General features: G+C 37.3%; 1 protein-coding gene across 1 annotated transcript; it reads right to left on the bottom strand.

Annotated features, from left to right (window-relative positions):
- Positions 1 to 14,403: 14,403 nt before the first annotated feature.
- Positions 14,404 to 16,109, bottom strand: LOC112015633 (uncharacterized). Its single transcript, XM_024048063.1, has 3 exons — positions 15,294 to 16,109; positions 15,040 to 15,198; positions 14,404 to 14,820 (listed from the first exon to the last, which is right to left on the bottom strand). Exons 1-3 carry the CDS (start codon positions 16,107 to 16,109, stop codon positions 14,404 to 14,406), a joined length of 1,392 nt encoding a protein of 463 aa, XP_023903831.1.
- Between the last annotated feature and the right edge of the window lie 3,521 nt (positions 16,110 to 19,630).

Genomic DNA, 19,630 nt, shown 5'->3' with positions numbered 1-19,630 from the left:
TAACACCCTAAATGTTTTAGGAGTTAGGGCTGAGTTGGAAAAACTGCAGAAAAATGCATTTGTGCGAAATTTGATTAATTGAGCCTAAGCTTCGATCAATCAAGCCAGGCCGAGATGCACAGTGAATTCTGCATCAGCTCAATTCCAACTTTACATAAACAACACAACTTTGAGCAAGTCTAAACACAAATAAAAAACCTGTTTTGATCATGATTTGCCAACAATACAAATTAGAGTTCTAAATGCATTAAATCCTAAATCTTTAGAACCTAACAAACTCCCCTTTTGGCAATCCGTGACAAAACACAACTAAAAGCTCAAAGTTTACAAAATAAAGCCCTTTACAAAAAAAAAAAAAAAAAAAATGCTCATAACAACAAATTCAATCTTAACTACTATCCATCAGTTGCAAGTGTAGACAGCAGCTCAATTGAATCAACCTATATTTTTTGAAATACTCAACAAACGCATAAAACGCATGTGTGACAGAAAAATAGTAAAACAACAAATATGTAAACTAACTCTCCCCCTAAGTTTGATACATCAAAAACAATGTTAACTCCCTTATAAACAAAGCATTCTTGTATTTTCCACACAACAAAAAATAAAGACATATATCAATGAATAGCTCATAAATATAAATCAATAAGCAGTGAACACAAGAATCATATAAAACAATAAATGTAATTGGAAGTAACATGAAAAACCCAACAAAAATACATCTAGAGCCAAAAGAATGTAAATACAAGATACAGCTCCTAGATACAATCTAATCACCATAGCCTCCAAAGAACACAAAACTCCCCCTAACAACAAAAACTCTACAGGCTAATCAAACTCTACTCCCCCTTTTTGTGATGGAATGCCAAAGGGCAATCATAACCCATCATCAAAAGGAGGTGACGAAGGAGAACGTCGACAATGCACCAACTCTGCACGCAAAGCATGAACCTCATCGAGCAAGTCCACCAAAATCTGTCCATGAGCCGCCTGAACGATCAAGACATGATCTAACGCACGTCGAATGTCTAAATCATCAGAAGTAATCGGTGGAGGAACATCAGCAGCAGCAATAGCACCAGATGCCTCAGCCTGTGCATCACCTGTAGAAGAGGAAGGTGGGGGTGCAACACCAGAAGACCGAACACGAGGAGGCCTCAAATGTGCAGCCCTCAGACGAAGAAAAGAGGCACCTATAGGACTAGGAATATGGACGGGCTCAGATGCGGGGAAACCATCTAGACCTAAAAACAACAAAATCCTATGAATGAAGATAGGATAAACAAGGGCATAACCAACCGCGCTACTCCTATGAATCTCATTCAAAGAACAAAGAAACAGATGAGGAAAATAAATAGAAGCACCAGACACAAGTGCATGCAAAAACACACATCTCTCAATGGGGATGGTATGGAGATGAGAGATAGGCCACAGAGAATGACACGCTATCCTAAAAAAAAGGTAGTTAGTCACAAGAAGCTCAGCGGACGTGATCCGAGGATCAAAACCCCACTGGATAGAAGACCCAGTGATATATGACATAACGTCATCAAGGGGTAGAGACTCCTCATAAGGATAGTCAGGCTGCCTCACAACCGGGACCCTAAGAGCCTTAGCCACTACCCTAGGGGTAATGGTGAACTCAACACCTCGTATCCAACTCCTAACAAGGGTGTTGGAATCATAGATGTGACAAGAGAGGTTCGAGTAAAACTCTCTAATGAGGGCGGTCGAAGGTGGATGATCTATCTCCAACAAAGATAGCCAGCCCCTACTCTCAAAATTTGCCCTAATGGCAGGATCAACCTCATCTAAAACTACAGAACGCTCAACCCAAATCTTCCTCTTACTGTTCAGCTTATCAAAGGCTTTTCTGTTCTTAGCATCCTTAAACAACTCACTCCTAGAGGGAGACTCAGAAGAAATGGAGGGAGTCCTATGGGCTCAAGTTTTCCTAGGCATGGTGCTAAGGAAAGGACAAGGACACACAGCAAAACCAAAAAAAAAATAGAAAAGGGAAATACCAAGGGCAGACTGCAAGTTAGCACAAAAACAGATATAGAACAAAAATCTATATAATGCATGAACAAGAAAATGGAATGATGCATGCTCTAATGCAGTGAAACTAGGTTCAATTGAAGTTCAAATTCACAAAATTGGCTTAAGCATAGAGTTTCTAACCAAAACCCCAAAAATTTGAAAACCACTTGAAAATTTTTAAAGAAATTTGACAAATTGATCAACACACATGATAGAAAACAGATAATAATGATTAATTACATCAAAACAACAAGCTAATTTTATCAATTTTGACCTAATTGAACAAAATCCCCAAATCGGATTCAAAACAAGCCCTAGAAAATCCAATTTCTCACAAACCACAAAATTGATCAAATTTTCCAACATAGATCATGTTAATAACATCATAGCAACAAAACCCAATGATCAATTTCAGAAAATATGTCTTGAATCATCAAAAACCCCAAATATGCATAGATTCGAAATCCCCAAATTAAAATGCATGAAAAGTGCATGAAATGAGAAAATAAAAGCAAAAAGAAGGGTAAAAAAGTCTTGCCGGTATTTGGAGAGAGAAACCTTGCAAAAAGAATGATAAAAAACGACAAAAATATGAGGTGGAGCCAAGTCCGAATCGGAGAGAGAGAGAGAGAGAGAAAAACTTAGAAACTTTTGAAAAAGTGTTTTTGAGAAGGTCAAGATCTGAGTTTTAAAAAACTTGATTCTCAATTTTCGATTGATCGAAAATCAGTTTCAATTGATCGAAACAGACAGAGGCTCACTTAAAATTTTAATCGCAATTTCGATTGATCGAAAAACAGATTCGATCGATCGAAATTGTAAAAAAAATGAATTTTTGAAAATCAACAAAATTTGATGCAACCTCTCCTCAAAGCATTGGAGAATATGAAAATAATGCATGAGTATGTGATGAAATGATTTTCACAAACCCAAGATTTAAACCCATTTTTTCAAAATTAATATTTTCAAACAAACTCCCATTAAATTCTCAAGCAACAAATCAGTTTTGCATAAGACTTAAAGAATTTTTCAAACTTGGTTGGTCAAACCAAAAACACACACAATAACATGTACAATGTTTAGCAAAGAGTAACTTGTGTAGTGTGTGTAACTAGCAAAAGCTTGAGATACATGTGAGGTGATATGTGAATAGAAATCAACCACAAAGTCTACAAAATTTATCACATAGAATTCAAAAGAGACTATCACCTAAAGAGTTACATCATATAACTCCCACATCTCCTAGAACATAAGCTTGCAATCATGTAAGTTTCTTGATTTTTGCCTCATAATATACATACCAATTTTAATTGATGTGATTTGGCATCAGGCCTAATAGTACACACCAATTTTAAGCATTAAGCAATTAAACTGAGGCTACACCTTATGTTCTTTTTGTGCATGTGCTACACTTTCTCGAAAACAAAATCTTAAGATATGCACTAAGGTGTTCATGATTGGCTAGTGAACAGTGATGAGATGGTTATTTATGCCTTTTTCAAAAGGTTCAAGTCCGATAGTCAAAGACATGTAACTTCAAGATCAAGACAAAGAGATAAAAAGCCATAAACATCTTTCCCACATAACATGCACTATAAACCTTCAACTAGTAAAGTGCAATTAATAAGCTCATCCAAGCTAAACAAAGTACACAAACATGTTATGTGAAAATAAATTGACCAACCTTGTTTTCAAAAACCAAGAGAATGAATACAAAACACAATTTGCTTTCCTTTTTCTCCCTTTTTTTTTTCCTTGAAAAGAAGAAACAAAAGCAATCCTAGAATGAAATGCATGAATGATATGCAATCCAAATCCTAGAAACAAAAAGGTAAAAGAAACCAAAGAACAAAGGTCACAAAAGATAAAGTAATGAAGCATAAGGACCATGTCAGAAAGACTTAATTAGATCAAGTCTTTTACGTCCAAAACCTTTTAGATGCATTACGAGCATTGGAGTTCATATTCACATTAGAGTGATTTCCAACTCCAGGATTGGAATAAAGGTTTAGAGCCTTTGCCAATTCACCAATAAGAGCCATAGGATCTTGTGCTTGAGGAACAAGCACTTTAGGCTTATTTGCTCGCTTAGCTACTTGTAATTTATAATAATTTGGACGAATGTGTCCAGACTTTCCACAAAAGTGACAAACCTAAACAGGTTTACCATGCATCTTGTCCTTAGAAAAGGTAGACTCCTTAGGTTTAGACTCTTTCAAATCAACCCTAATCTTCCTAGGAGGTGTGACCTCTACAGGTTTAGTAGTCTCACTCACAACCTCACTCACAGGGGGTTCAGAGGAAGAAGAAAGAATAAAGTTTATGGAATGGGGTGTAAACACAGAGATGCTCTCAACAAAACCTAATCTAGATTTGTCAAAAGGAGACTTTTGAACACTTAGCATTTGATCAAGTTTAGAACTAGCAGATCTAGCAATAGATAAATCATGTTCCAAAGATTTAACTTTGTCAATCAAGAGCATATTCTCAGTTTTCACATCGTTCAAGAGTTCATTAGCATTAAACAAGTTAACAAGAAGATTTTTCTTTTCAAGCTCAAGAGATGCAATTTTCTTTAAGCCTAATTCAACATTCATGGCATCCTTTGCAGCAAATTTGCAAAGTTTATTGTAGGCTTCTTGAAGATCTGCATCTTCAAAGAGTTCCCTATCAGAAGGGTTCTCTTCAACAGATACACTTTCATTGACTACAGTAGTAGCAGTGAAAGCGATAAAGTTTCCATCATCGTCACATCCAGACTCATTATCAGAAACTTCATTATCACTAAGGGTTACAGCCATAACCTTCCCTTTAGACCTCAAGTATGTAGGACATTCAGATTTCATGTGACCATACCCTTAACATCCAAAACACTAAGGACCCATAGAATTGTTTGAAGATTGACCAACTTTTTCTCTAGGTTTTTCATTGTTATTAACCTTAGTGGGATCATTCTTCCTAAAGTTTCTAGGTTTAGCAGTGTTTGTACCTCTTGTCTTTCTGTTATTATTCCTAAGAAAGTTTCTAAAGTTCTTGGCAATGTATGCAATCTCTGTAGCAGAGAGCTCATCATCAAATCCACCAACATCAACATCATCAACTGACTTAAGAGCCATTGATTTGGATTTGTTAGCTTTGGGTAAGTCTAACTCATAGGACTGAAGAGATCTTACAAGTTCATCAATAGGAATGGAGTCCACATCCTTGCTCTCAGTGATGGCAGACACTTTGGGTCTAAAGTCCTCAGTCAAGGATCTAAGAATCTTCCTAACAATTTTAGGTTGATCATAGATTTCACCCAGATTAAATGCAGAATTAACAATATCATTCAGTTTAGCATAGAATTCATCAAAAGATTCATCATCAGACATCCTAATACTTTCAAATTTAGATGTTAACTGCTGCAACTTATTAATTTTAACTGCCTTTATGCCTTCATGCATAATCTGAAGGATTTTCCAAGCAGTATGAGTAACCTCAACATTAGAGATTCTCTTAAATTCCTCCATAGAAATAGCGTTAAAGATGGCATTCATAGCTTTGCTATTAAACCCAACTGCTTCTTTTTGAGAAGTTTGCAACTCACTCACAGGAGTAGTGGGCTTCTCCCATCCGTATTCAGCGGAGTTCTAGACTCTCTTATCAATAAATTTCAAGAATGCTTTCATCCTTACTTTCCAATAAGCATAATTATTCTCATCGAAGCGAGGAGGAATAACTAGAGAGTGTCTGTGTTCCATGACAACAGGGGTCAAGGATCAGCTCAGAGATCAAAAGATCAACAAACAGAGAGCTACCTGCTCTGATACCACTTGAACAGTTTTTAGACCCCTTAACACAACCGGATTAACCTAGTTAATTAGCCAAGTGATTAACTTAGTTAAATTATGCAAATCTAGATTATCACAATCACACAATCATATCAAGTATATAGCAGTGGAAAAGTAAATAACACAATGATATGATGACCCAAGAAACCACAAGGTAAAAACCTGGGGAGGATTTGACCTAGCTATCCTCAAGGTAAACTTGAATCCACTATCTTGAAAGAATTGAAGTTCATACAATAAGACTTACAAACCCCCACGCTTAACTTCTTATTGCTACCCACCAGTAGAACTTATTGACACGACCACGTACAAGCTCCGAAACCACGGACTCCTTCTTTCTTAGATTCTCCAGCAAGTACAAGCACACCCGCTTGTGTATCTGTAAACTCTAATGGCAGCAACTGAATTGGTCATCAAGGTGTAGATAACATCTTCTCCTTGAAAACCCAAAACTTTGTGTAAAGGAATGCTCCTCTAGATCTCACAAGAGATTTACACAAAACAGCAATATGAGCAGCCTAAAAACATGGCTATAATTTGCCTTATATACCTAGGGCAAAAACATAAAACCCTAAACATTTTAGGAGTCAGGGCTGAGTTGGAAAAACTGCATAAAACGCATCTCTGCAAAATTCGATTGATTGAGCCTAAGCTTCGATCAATCGAGCCAGGCCGAGATGAACAGTGAATTCTACATCAGCTCGATTCCAACTTTACATAAATAGCACAACTTTGTGCAAGTCTAAACACAACTAAAAAACCTATTTTGATCATGATTTTCCAACAATACAAATTAGAGTTCTAAATACATTAAATCCTAAGTCTTTAAAACCTAACTGAGCTTATCACGGGTAGCAGTGTCTCTATAGAAATTTATAATAAAGGCTATAAAGTGAGAGGGAAAATCGATGGTGAGACTCTCCATCAAAGACAAAAGAAAACGAGCGTGAGGCTCAGTGATGGAGTTATAGTGTGACAAAGGAGTAAGTTTAAAAGTCATCACCATGTTAAGAAAGTAAGGGCCTTTAGCAAAGCCCGAGCAATTGGTGTTTAGAGTACCAACCCAAAAAGAAGGTTTCCCACAGAAGTGGGAGAGAAGGTCATCCCTAGACACAGTCCGAAGATGCTAACAACCAGGGTAGTCAAGATGCGCTACCCTAGGGACGTGTAGTACATTGGATATAAGATCCGGCGTAATTATGATACGTGTACCTCTGAATGTAGAAACAAACTAAGGCACAAAGGTATCGATGCCGTTGATAGGCCAAAAATGTATTGACCACTTGTAATGAATTAATTGATTAATTAGCCAAGTTTATTAATTAATCAAATTAACATGCAATTGTACGTGGCAGCACAAACAAATCACCAATTAACTAAAGTATTCAATGGAAAATAAATTAACATAGTGATTTGTTTATGAATGGGGAAAACCTACGCGGCAAAAATCCCGCGGAGTGATTTTAAGGTCACTACTCTCGAGAATCCACTATTATCAAAACAAGCGGTTACAAGTAAAGGAATCTCAACACCTTATACCAACCTACAGTTGAACCTTTACCCTAATACCCAATTGGACTTATTCTGTAGTGACAATCTCTCCTTTTCAATGCACGGCTCCCAGTACGTGACTAACCAATTACGCAGATCGCAGTACGTAACTTAATCACCAACTTGAGAAAGATGTTGGCTGCAAAGTTCTTCAGTTCATCCAGATGATGAAGATCATGAATTTGCTTTGTCATAAAACCCTACAGTGTACAAACACAGCTGCTTCTTCAAAAGAAAGATGAACTAGGGCAAATTTTGTCTTTGTCACAATTTGCATGAACACAACTTTGCTTCACACTCGCACAACCTTTAACGGCCCTCAAAACAATCCTTACATATGTTTGGGGTTATGAGAAAAGAAAGGTCAAACACATTCAAGGATTGGATGAAAAGCAGCTTGAAAAACTGAACTTCATAAACCTCGAAAGATACCCTACTATCAAGCTAGCTGTCGAGCCACGGGCTTCAGCGGCTTTTAAACCTCGATAGATGCTAGCTGTCGGGTTTTAAAATCCTTCACTTTCTGACTTGATTCTTGGACAGACTTGCATGGCTTTAACACTTGAACTTGAAACAAGGTTTCTTGAAGCATTAAACACATCCTAGATCTACCCAATTATAAGTAAAATGACATATGTTCCTAACAATGAATCACATATGTCCTAACAATCTCCCTCTTTGGCAATCCATGACAAAACCATAAGAAACAAATAAGATATAAGGGAAGTCATAAATCACTTAACTCATATTCACTTGTTGAGTACAATAAAATCTATATTAACACAAATTCTTGAAAAACTTTGCAAGAAGAGAGTTTGTGGCAAGTATACTTTGACAACCTGTATTTCTAAAACACTTTAAACAAAACTTATCAAGGCATTTTAGTGTGAAACAGAAATAATAGATTACATACATTAAATAAGAAACATGTGTATAAAGAAAGAAAAGAAACAACACATGGAGAGATAGGTGAAAGAACATACATCAAAATATATAAAGCAAATATAAGTACAATGTATGTCAAAATGGTCACAAGACTAATATACAATATAATGTATTTGAAATTGAGAGAAAAGAAAAAAAATACATAGAATCCTCACTACATCCCTCAATATACACACTCCCCCTAACAAAAATCTCCTATGCTAACCCTCTACCTATGAGAATGACTACTCCCATATCCAAAACTACTCCCCCTTTTGTCATGAGTGACAAAGGGTAAGAGTATCAAGTAGACATCTCGTCATCATTAGGCGAGCTAGCATCCTCATCCTCATCATAATCGTCATCGGAGTCGTCGGAGTCAGATGTCTCGGGAGGAGAAGAGGGAGACTTTACAAAGCCACCAAGGCAAGCCTGCGGTCTGGCAATATGGCCGACACGGGTGTTCACTTGACATAACTCATCAGTGAAAGTGTCAAGGTAAGCATCCATGCGCTAAACCTGGGCAATGATCGCATCAAGAGTCATACCATCAGCAGAAGAAGAGAGAGTAGAGGTGGATGAAGCTGAAGGAGTGGGAAGAACTATTGTACCAGACTGCCTCGAACGTAGTTACGCCTTGCTCCATTTAACGATAATGGTGTTTATGGCACACATAACAGAGAAGTGGTCAGAAACAGCAAAGGGAACATAAAAATGGCATAAAATCCTCGTGATAGCCAAAAGGAATATGAGTTTATCACAGGTCGCCGTATCTCTAAACACATCTATAATGGAAAGAATAAAATGAGAGGGAAAATCTATAGTAAGATGCTCTAAAAGTGAAAAAATAAATAAATAAATAAAGCACGGAGCTTGGTAATAGAGTTATAGTGAGAACGAGGATGCAAAACAAAAGTTATAGCCATGTTCATGAACCTAGGACCTTTAGTAAAGTCCGAACACAGAGTAAACTAACGATCACCCCCAATCGGAGGGACACTCACAAAAAGCTAACATAAGCTCGTCTTTGGACACAGTCCTCAGACGCTTACAACCAGGGTAGTCAGGATGCTCTACCCTCGAGACACAAAGCACATCGGATACAATATCCTGTATGACCACAATGCGCATACCTTGAACGCGAGTAACAAAAAAAGGTACTAAATAATCAAATCCATGCATGTTAGAGTAGAACTCCTATATGAGCATGGATGGACAAGTAACCGGGATGTCACACAATGACTCCCAACCTCTACTGTGAATGATAGTGGGTAGGTCAGTGTCGAAGAAGTCCGACAAAATGACTTGGCATTCCGAATGAACACCTTGTCGAGAAAAGTTCTCTGAGAACTCCTTACGGGCTTGCTCATCATGGAACCGAATAGAAGAAGGAGTAGGATCAGACGAAGTGGATGCCCCAGAACGAAGAGGGTTCTAGGATAGAGTAGACTTTCGTTTAGGTGCCATAAAGCAACTAACCGAAACAAGAGAGAGAGAGGGAGAGAGAAACACAGAAAAATACCAAACACAATCAATATATATCAAAATATAAAGAATTGAAGGTACGTATGCATGAAAATGCATAAGCATGAGATATGCAATAATAAAAACATCATGGGCTCAGCCCAATCCAATCCTACAAGCACACAATCATTGCAACAAATATAACGAATAATGCATGAAAATATTATTATAATGCAAGTGAGATGCAATGCATAATGTTTTGAAACTTATTAAAGCAAAACCCAACTCAAAAATATTGCAAAAACCTCAAAATTTTTCAAAAATCCTAAAAATTTTCAAAAACCCCAAATTCTAAGTCAAACAATGTGAAATGCATGATTAATGAGTGAGAAGGCATCATACCGGGGAAGAAAGAAGATCTTGAGACCAAAAACTAAGTGGGAATGAGGTTTGGAGAAAGTGAGAGAGGTTTTGGGAGGTGAAACGTCAGGTTCTATCGAGAGAGATCGAGGAGAAATGAACCTGGTATCGCGAGGATCCTATTTATAGGAATCTCATAATTCTTGACAGATCGAGAGGTGTCGAGAGGTGTCAAACTTTAAACGCATGGATAGATACAGCTATCGAGCAACTGTCTAGAGTTGTCCACAGCAAAAACAAGCTCGATGGATCAAAGAGCTATCAAGCAGCTATCGAGGAGACAGAAACTTTCTCGATGAATCGAGGAGCTATCGAGATTGCAATAAAAAGAAGCTGAAGAGCTTGATAGATAAGCCAAGTGTCGAAAGGTGTCGAGGAGCTGTCGAGATTGCTTAAAAATAGTTTTTCAATAATACAAAAACATAGATATGAATGCAATCAAATATGCAACTCAACCAAGGATCCAATCAACACTTTAATCCCTCAAGAACATCTCTAAATAAATTTTTTTTTTTAAAAATGTAATCACAAAGATCCCAAAACACACACACACACACTAAACAAGTCTAACCAATTTTATATTTCAAAAACAAGTTAAGACAGTTTAGTGAGCATACGTAGACACAAGTATTCCTTGTGATGACCAAATCACATTGTACCTACACATGTATCAAAAGTAGCAAATAATATTGCGTGTTGTGTGTGAAAAACATCGAAAGATTGCATAAGTGTCTACATGTTATGACAATTTGAGCTATGAGACAATCACTTTAACTCACACACAGTCATAATTTTTTGATGGGGACTATCACCTTCGAGGTACGTCCTATAACTCCCACATCTCCTAGAATACACGCTTGCAATTATATATAAAGCATTTTGTTCTTTTTGCTTTTTATTTTTCTTTGCATATTTTTCTTTTAAGTAAACCATGCATGGGCATATAAGAGAGAGAAAAGAAATACCCAATGATGTTAAGCATTTGACATTGCACTTTTGCTATGCCAAAGCATACGGATGTCATTTCATGATTTGCAAGCAACAGTGGTGAGATGGTTATTTATACCTTTCTCTTAGGATTTTCTATTCCTTCCTATCAAAAAGAGTGATACGAGTGTTAAGTACAAGAGATTACTTAATCTTACTCATCACAAACATAAGTCATAACGCTCACTTGCTTAGCTGTGCATAGAGATGCTAATCTAAGCTACAAAAGATACAAAGTTTAGAAAATTTTGTTTCAATGGCCATCCATGGTACACAAGTACCAATGTACACAAACACACACTGTTTTTGTATTTTTCAATTTTTTTTATTTTTATTTTTATATGAAAAACAAAATCAAACAAAATTGAAAACTAACCAAACAAAAACATGTTAAGCAAAACAAAGCAATGCATAAAACTAGATGCAAATGCATGAGGAAGAAGGAAGAGAAGAGGAGATCAATTCATGGAGATGACACCAATGTTTTGGCAAAAGAATTCAAACCGTTTGCTGTCAAGAGGTTTGGTAAACAAATTAGCCTTCTGATCATCAATGTAAATAAACTCAAGAGTAAGAGTACCATCTTCGACAAACTCCCTAATGACGTGATGTCGAATCTCTATGTGTTTAGTTTGAGAATGTTGAACTGGATTCTTAGAGATGCTAATGGTTCTGGTATTGTCACAGTAGATGGTAAGATGCTCTTGACAAATACCGTAATCATAAAGGAGTTTTTGCATCCATAGAAGTTGGGTGCAACAGCTACTGGCAATGATATACTTAGCTTCTGCAGTGGATAATGAGATGGAATTATGTTTTTTGCTCATCTAGGAAACAAGATTATTACCCACATAGAAACAACCCCCCGATGTACTCTTTCTATCATCAGCATTCCTAACCCAATCAACATCAAAATACCCAGCTAAGACATCATTTGTGTCCTTGTTATACCACATACCAAAGTCGACAGTGATTTTGACATACTATACGATTCTTTTCAAAGCAATCATATGAGACTCTTTGGGATTAGCCTGATATCTAGCACACACTCCCACACTGTAACTAATATTAGGTCTACTAGCAGTAAGGTAAAGAAGACTACCTATCATGCTTCTATAGAGGAACTTTTACCTAAAAAATCAACAGTGAGTTTAACATTTAGGCTTATAGGGGTTCTAACAAAACTAGCAAATTCCAAACCAAACTTCTTCACAAGATTTTTAGCATATTTAGATTGAGATAGGAATATACCTGAATCTTGTTGACGAATCTACAATCTAAGGAAATGAGTTAGTTCTCCAATCATGCTCATCTCGAACTTGACCAGCATGAGTTTTAAAAAGCTATGAGCAAGTTCATCCTTAGTTGATCTGAAGATGATATAATCAATATAAACTTGAGCAACTATCAACTTGCCATCTTCTCTCTTTATGAAGAGTGTTTGTTTTGCTTTTCCTCTGGTGAACCCATGTGACACCAAGTATTGTGTGAGCCAATCATACCAAGCTTTGGGGGCTTACTTTAATCCAAAAAGTGCCTTCTTGAGGTACAACACATGATCAGGAAAGAGTGGATCAATGAGCCCTTTTGGTTGAGCCATATAGACATCTTCTTTAAGCACGAGGAATAGAACACAGAACAAGATACAATAAACCAACAGATATTATTAGATTTAGAACCTTTTTTACATCAGACATATGAGACTTAGAGGACATTTAGTCTAACTATGAAGGCTTCCTCTCCTTTCTCTCTTGCCTTCTCAGGCTTACATCCTTCCTATTTATAGGCAATACAACATACATTATGCATATCAAAAAAGTAGGGGCCTCGTTTATGGATTTACAAGTGTCGATAATAAGGGTTGGGGCCTGGCTTTGAAGAGTTTTCTAGCAAATAAGGATCTGCCACAATATTAATTCATATGTCAGGATAAGCTTCTGAAGAGTTGAGGCCTGCTTGGAGCTAGTTAACAAGTGTCATGCTATGTAAGGGCCTATGTGTAGGAGTGGATTACCCCAAATATGCTTCTGACAAAGAGATAGATAGTGAACAGTGAAAGATAAAGGATTATGTCTGAAGACGTTTCTAGGGCCTTTTTTTTTTTTTTTTAAGTGTTGAAGATCTTTAATCCCATCCATCTCTTCCTTGGAACCATTCTTCATCAACATCATCATCTGGATCATGGTTATGATAATAAGGGTCATCATATCCCATAAGAGGATTAGGCATTTCCCAATGATCTTCATGTGGCCATTGTTGTCTGCAAACATCTGGATCAGTTGGTATTATTTCCGGGAGAATTCCTTTGTTAAGAGATTCTACCATTGTAAAAGCATGATGACAGGATACCCAATGAACATCTGCATGTGTATGAAGAGTGCCATCTGAATTAGTGACCCAATGCATCTCTGAAGAGTGGAGAACTCCATCTGCCCGGATGTCATTTTTGGAATTGAGCTTGGCTACTAGACACACTGAAGTGACTTTATGACCAAATCTTGGGTGTTCTGTTTTTGGATACTTTGTCCATTCACCATCATGAGCATCATTTTTTTAAATTTCAAACCAAAATTTGTGAAAATATTTATTTCCATGTGGGAAAATATACCTGTAGAATTCAGGTTCAAAATGAAGACATAGGTAATACTCATTGAGTAAATACTACATGTAAAGGTAATGTGCAACATTCCAATTGGTTATCCAAAAGGCAAAAGGGGTTTTCCAAGGTTGGTCTATATCAGGGAAGACAGCTAGGAAGTGACAATGGTGTTTTTTGAGGTACTCATGAAGGGTTCTAATAATTCTTTTGAATCTGGCTTGAAGGGTCAAAGTCTTTATTTGGTCTTTTATTTCTAGAGGGAGGGTTTCTATTATGGTAAGGATATCATCAGGGTCTGCAAGAGGAGGGCCTGAGGATGAGGATGGATCAATGATAGGATATACACATAGGGGTGGAGGAATAATAGTGGTATTAAAGACAGGAGGCTTTCTAGAAAGGTAGTTGGTGATGAGATTATCTTTACCTTTAATATGTTTTACTTGGAAAGACCATTGTGAAAACCAATTTGACCATCTGAGCAGCTGAGGGTGTGGAAGCATTTTCCTTTTGAACTAAAGCATTTTGGGAAAGGAAAACACATCCATTTTTACTAGAAAATTATGCCCAAGGAGATGGAACTGAAATTTTTCAATCCCTGTGTTTGACTGCTAGAATCTCTTTGAAAGTGGAGTGGTAATGAAGTTCTGAAGGCTTGAATGCACCACTTTTATATCCACAAATGCTTCTTTTGCCATTAAGTTCTTCAAAAAGGGCTGCTACCCAGTATTCATCACTCGCATCTGTCTGTAGTATTTGTTTACCTGATCCTGGGATCTGCAAAGGGGGAAGCTTTTCTGCTAATTTTTTCAGTTGTTGGACTGCTTCTGTATGAACAAAATTCCATTCTAGAGGTGATTTGTTCAGTAGTTGAGCTAAACAACTCCTATACTTGGATATCTTTGGGATGAAGTCTGACATATAATTGACAATCCCCTGGAACTGTTGTATTTGCTTGGCATTTGCGAGCTTATCTGGAAACTCACTAAGAGAGACAGCTATGTGAGGCTACAAAGTATACTTTCCATCTGAAATATTTACTCCCAAAAAATCTATGAAAGACTGTCCTATGACCATTTTCTTTTCTGAAAGCATTACCCCTTGAGATTTCACTTAATTGTAAAATTCAGTGAGTAACTTTTCATTGGACTCTTCATCCTTTGAGAACAAGAGGATATCATCCACATAGATTAATGCATTTGTTAAAAGGGGCTGGAACAGCATTACCATTGCTTTTTGGAATTGGGATGGAGCATTTTTAAGACCAAAAGGCATGACAGTCCATTGATAATGATGGTCAAGGATGCAGAATGTCGTCTTGTATCTTTCTTCCGGATGGATTCCTAATTGCCAAAATCCTGCTTTGAGATCAACTTTGAGAATATTCTGGCATTGGAAAGATGCTAAAAAAGATCACTCTTATTTAGCAAAGGAAATTTGTCATTTGCCAGGAAATGATTGAGATCCTAGTAATTGATTACCAATCTGAGCTTTCCTCGTACTTGCTCCGCATGTTTGTTGACATAAAAGGGTTCACATGCCCATGGGGAGGTTAGTGGTTCAATGAGGCCTTTTGAAAGGAGGATAGAAAGTTCTTGCTTAGCCAAGGTTAGGTGTTCTGGGTTCATTCCTTTATGACTGGCTTTTGTGGAGTTAACATTTTCATTCTTTTTGAAGGGTAAATGGATGAAGAAATTTGGGTTTTTCCATAAAGGATTTGGATTTTTAAGGAGGAATTTAGAATGGCTGTTTGCACAACAGTCATTGATAACCTGAAATCTTAAAGAATCAAAGGGATCAAAAGTGAATAAATGAGGAACTTGGGTCCAGGTGAGGAGGTGTTGTTTATGCATGAGTCCTTTTGAGGACCATCTAAGGCTAGGTATTTGATGAAGAAGATCAAATCCTATAAGAAGGTCTCTACCTGTAAGAGGGGAGCCAAGAACTTGTTCTTTGATGGTGAGGGTTGGAAAAATTCTGTTGAGGATTGGCTTGCTTTTCAAAGTGACCAAAAATATTTCTCCATTTGCTACTCTGAACATCTGGTGATGAGATAACCAACATTCTTTGGGTAATATCTTAGGATGGAGAATTGTTGCTGCTGCTCCTGTATCAAATAAGGCTATTACTGGAATGGGTCTGGCATAAGTATCAAGGAGGATATTTACTTGGGCTATAGGTGTGGGACTAGTTAGGGGGGCTATAATGGGCTGGGATGTAAAGATAGTTTGGATTTCTGGGTCTGAATCTTCTTCACTGTCTAGACTTGAATCTTCTTCAGAGGTAGAATAAGCCATAACTTCCAAGGCCTGATGGGAGTACTCATCATCTAATGAAAAGAGTGATTCTACATCTGAAAAAGGAATATCATCTGCATGAATCTATGCTTGCTCCAAAAGTTTTGCTACCTTTTCTCGTTTTGGACAATTTTTTGCAAAGTGGCCCGGTCTTCTGCATACAAAACAGACTTTTGAGGTTTTTCCTTTGAACTTCTTTCTTCTAAAGAATTTCCATTTCTTTCTTCTGAAGAATTTCTTCTTTTGACTTGCATTGTGGTTTTTCTTCCAGGAATATTTCTTGAAATGATTTCTTCTTCTTGTTGGGCGAGCACAATTCTTGTCATGACACTTGATCTGCAAATCTTTCCTTCTACAATTATCCTTGAGTTTGCCATGAATCTTGTCAATTTCTGAAAGAAATTTTCTCTAGTTACAGAGTTTTTCTAAGGCAATAAACACATGCTGATAAATTTCTCCCAAGGAGGCTTACTGCAATGTTATTTTTTGGAGATTCATCATGCGAAGAGTTTCATCTCCCAATGGTTGTGGAAGGGAATTAAGAAAAGTATGCTTGGAATTAACATCATCCATACCATTGAAAGAGTAGTATCTTCTTGACATTCTATCAAAATGTTTCTCCAAATCTTTCCTTTCAAATGAGCAGCATTTCATTTGTAGAAATTCTTCTCGTGCTACTTCCGTGTAGTGAGCCACAGAGCCAAGGAACTCATTATGGATTATTGTGAAAAAATCTTCCAGCGTATTACTCTAAGCTATTTGTCTTTGCCTATATTCTCCTAAATTAATCCACCATTCTCGCAATCTCCCTGTGATCCTTGCAATAAATTTGGCAATAATCTGAGAAACAGTGGCATTTGAAGCTTGGAGTTCGCTATACACCAAGAGTACATGTTAAAAAACTCTTCATGCCATTTAGAATGAGGGATATTGTCAAGGGTGAACAGGTGTTTGGAGTCAGTGGTTGATGAATAAGTGAACAGGTGTTTAAAGTCAAACAGGTCTAATTCATAATCCTCAATTACAGGGAGCACAAAGGGTTCTCTTGAATTAGCAAGGGTGAAGGCTTTGAGGAATGATGAAATTGGGTTTGGTGGGTCAAGGTCTACAGCCAACATGTTCATGTCTGGAGGCCTTGAAGAAGCACCTACAGTTGGATCAAGAGGTTGGTACAAAGGTTCTTTGTCTTTTTTCATAGAAAGAGGTTCATTTTGTGGTTTATTTTAGGGCTCTGGTTGGGGTGGAATATTATAGGTTATGGCAGGGAAAATTCCACTTGGCTTAAAGGGTTATGGTCTGGATGTGTTATGGCTAATGGTTGAAGGTTTAGATAAGGGGAGATTGGGGAAAATTGAGAGGTTGATGGTATAGATAAGTCTTTATATAATGATTGGCGAGGCTGAAGGGGCATATGAACATGTATCAGAGGAGTTTGAGGAATTTCCTTCTGTGATCCTTCCATGGATTAGAGTTACAGCAACAACTGTCTTCTTTCTTTTTCTTTTTGCATAAGAGGAAAAGAGATAGATAAATCTTTTACTGTAGCTATAATAGTTGCCAATTCTTGTTCAACTGCTTTGATTTTCTTCTTCAAATCCTCAATAAGGGAGTTTGAGGATGAAAAGTATGAGTAACTCCCTCAGCTATCTTTTGCTGATTATTCAGAATCCTTGAAAGAACTTGGTTTTGAGCCACAGCATTTTCTAGTTGCCAGTTTAAAGCTACCTCTGCTGAGGAAACCTGTTTCTTGGTTCCATCTTAATTAACTCCAATAGGGTTTTTGATTTTCCACACATGTTTGGTGTTGGTTTGGGGATGATCAAAGCTTTCTAATGGGGGAAAATTATGTGAGTAGGAAGGTAAAGCTTGATCAAACATGTAACGTGGTAAAGGATTTTGTGTATGGTTTTGGCTAAGAGGAATGGGTTGACATTTTGATAATTGGGGAATGATTTTTTGGTAGTAGGGAATTAATGGAGGTTTCTGGTTTTAGTTATACTTTTCTTTGCATGAGGAGGGAGAAGGAGGAGATTGTTTTTTGGTTCTGGGATAGAGAACATAATAGTCAAACTTACCAGAGGATTCTCCAAGGAGGTCAACTTCTGGATCTCCTGCTTTATATCTTTCTTTGAGTTTTTGCTGGGAAGATTTCTTCTTTCTTTTTGAATTATCTTCTTCAAATGCTTTATCCTCCTGGCAGTCAGCACAATTGCAAACATCCCACTAGATATGACCGAAAGGTGATTTTCCTTCATAACAAGGCTTTCCGTTTTCACCAAATGCCTTAATTTTAAGACCATTTTCACCAACATATGAAACCGGCTGGAGTATTGCAATTTGAGTCAGGAAGACTGTTACATCTTTCTTTTCTGGAGGGGCCATAGTAAATCTTGTCTCCACTTCACCATTTGCTTTACTGATAAAGAACGGTTCATTTGACTGAATTGGCTTAGTTGCTTGGTGAAGCATCTCATATTTTGTAATCCATAACTCTGGGAAGATAGAAGTCATTTGTTCCCTATTCAGTTGTCTAGGAACAAATGTACACATTGGTGTCATCCCTGGATCAACTTGAATCAATAAAGCATCATTGGACTGAGCTAGATCTGGGACTGCCATGTCGAAAGCATGATTCTGGAGTCTATAGGCCAGCTGATAATGAAGTGTGGCAGCAAATGTATCTTGCACCTGATAGGCTCTTGTAATCTGAACTTGTACTTTAAGAGCATCACAAAGGTGAGAATCTCTGAGGGACATATTAAAGTTGGGAAATAGGGTTACAAAAACTGTTCCCGCATTAAGAGTGGTTTGAATAGTTCCAATGACTGCATTTTGGTATTCTAGAAATCTAGAATCAAGAAGTGAAATTCTAGAGGCTATAGGAAGTCCCTTCCTTCCGTGGAAGGTTAGTGCTAGCCTTACTGCACCAAACGAAGATGGGTGTACCCTTGTTTTTGCCATGGGATCACAAACTCTCTGGAAAGAGCAAGAGTAATGAAATTTTCTGTTTCGCTTGCTGGGATATTAAATTGGTCAAACTTAGAGGCTTGAACATATTCTTTTACAGTAGAAGGACGAGAAGGACCTAACAACCTTTTTATAGATTGTTTGAAAGAGGTTTGGGGTTTATCAAATACAGTATAGGGATTTACAATAGGGAAATCAGTAATAGGGATCTTACTATCTTCAGGAATATGAGAAATTTCATACAGGTAGTCTAACCTATTTGCAGTGGATTTACGAAGGGAAAGGTCAAGGACAGAGCTAGTTGTATCAGTGATTTCTGAATATGCATTTGCCATAATAGTTTCTTTTGGAAGAACTGTTTACCAAAGGCCTAACAGGACTAAACACCAACACAGGCTTAAATGTCCACAAGGTTACTATGGAAAACAAGGTTCTTTGGAACTTCTAAGAACAAACTCCTTAGTGTTCTACTTGATTATCAAATCCAGTGTTCTGATGTGACTTATACAGAGGATCCACGTATTGTGGCAACTGTAAATCACAGAGCATACTAA

Source organism: Quercus suber, unplaced genomic scaffold (assembly GCF_002906115.3).
Source record: "Quercus suber isolate HL8 unplaced genomic scaffold, Cork oak 2.0 scaffold_1171, whole genome shotgun sequence".
NCBI classification, from domain to species: domain Eukaryota; kingdom Viridiplantae; phylum Streptophyta; class Magnoliopsida; order Fagales; family Fagaceae; genus Quercus; species Quercus suber.
This window is presented reverse-complemented; position numbering and strand designations above follow the sequence as displayed.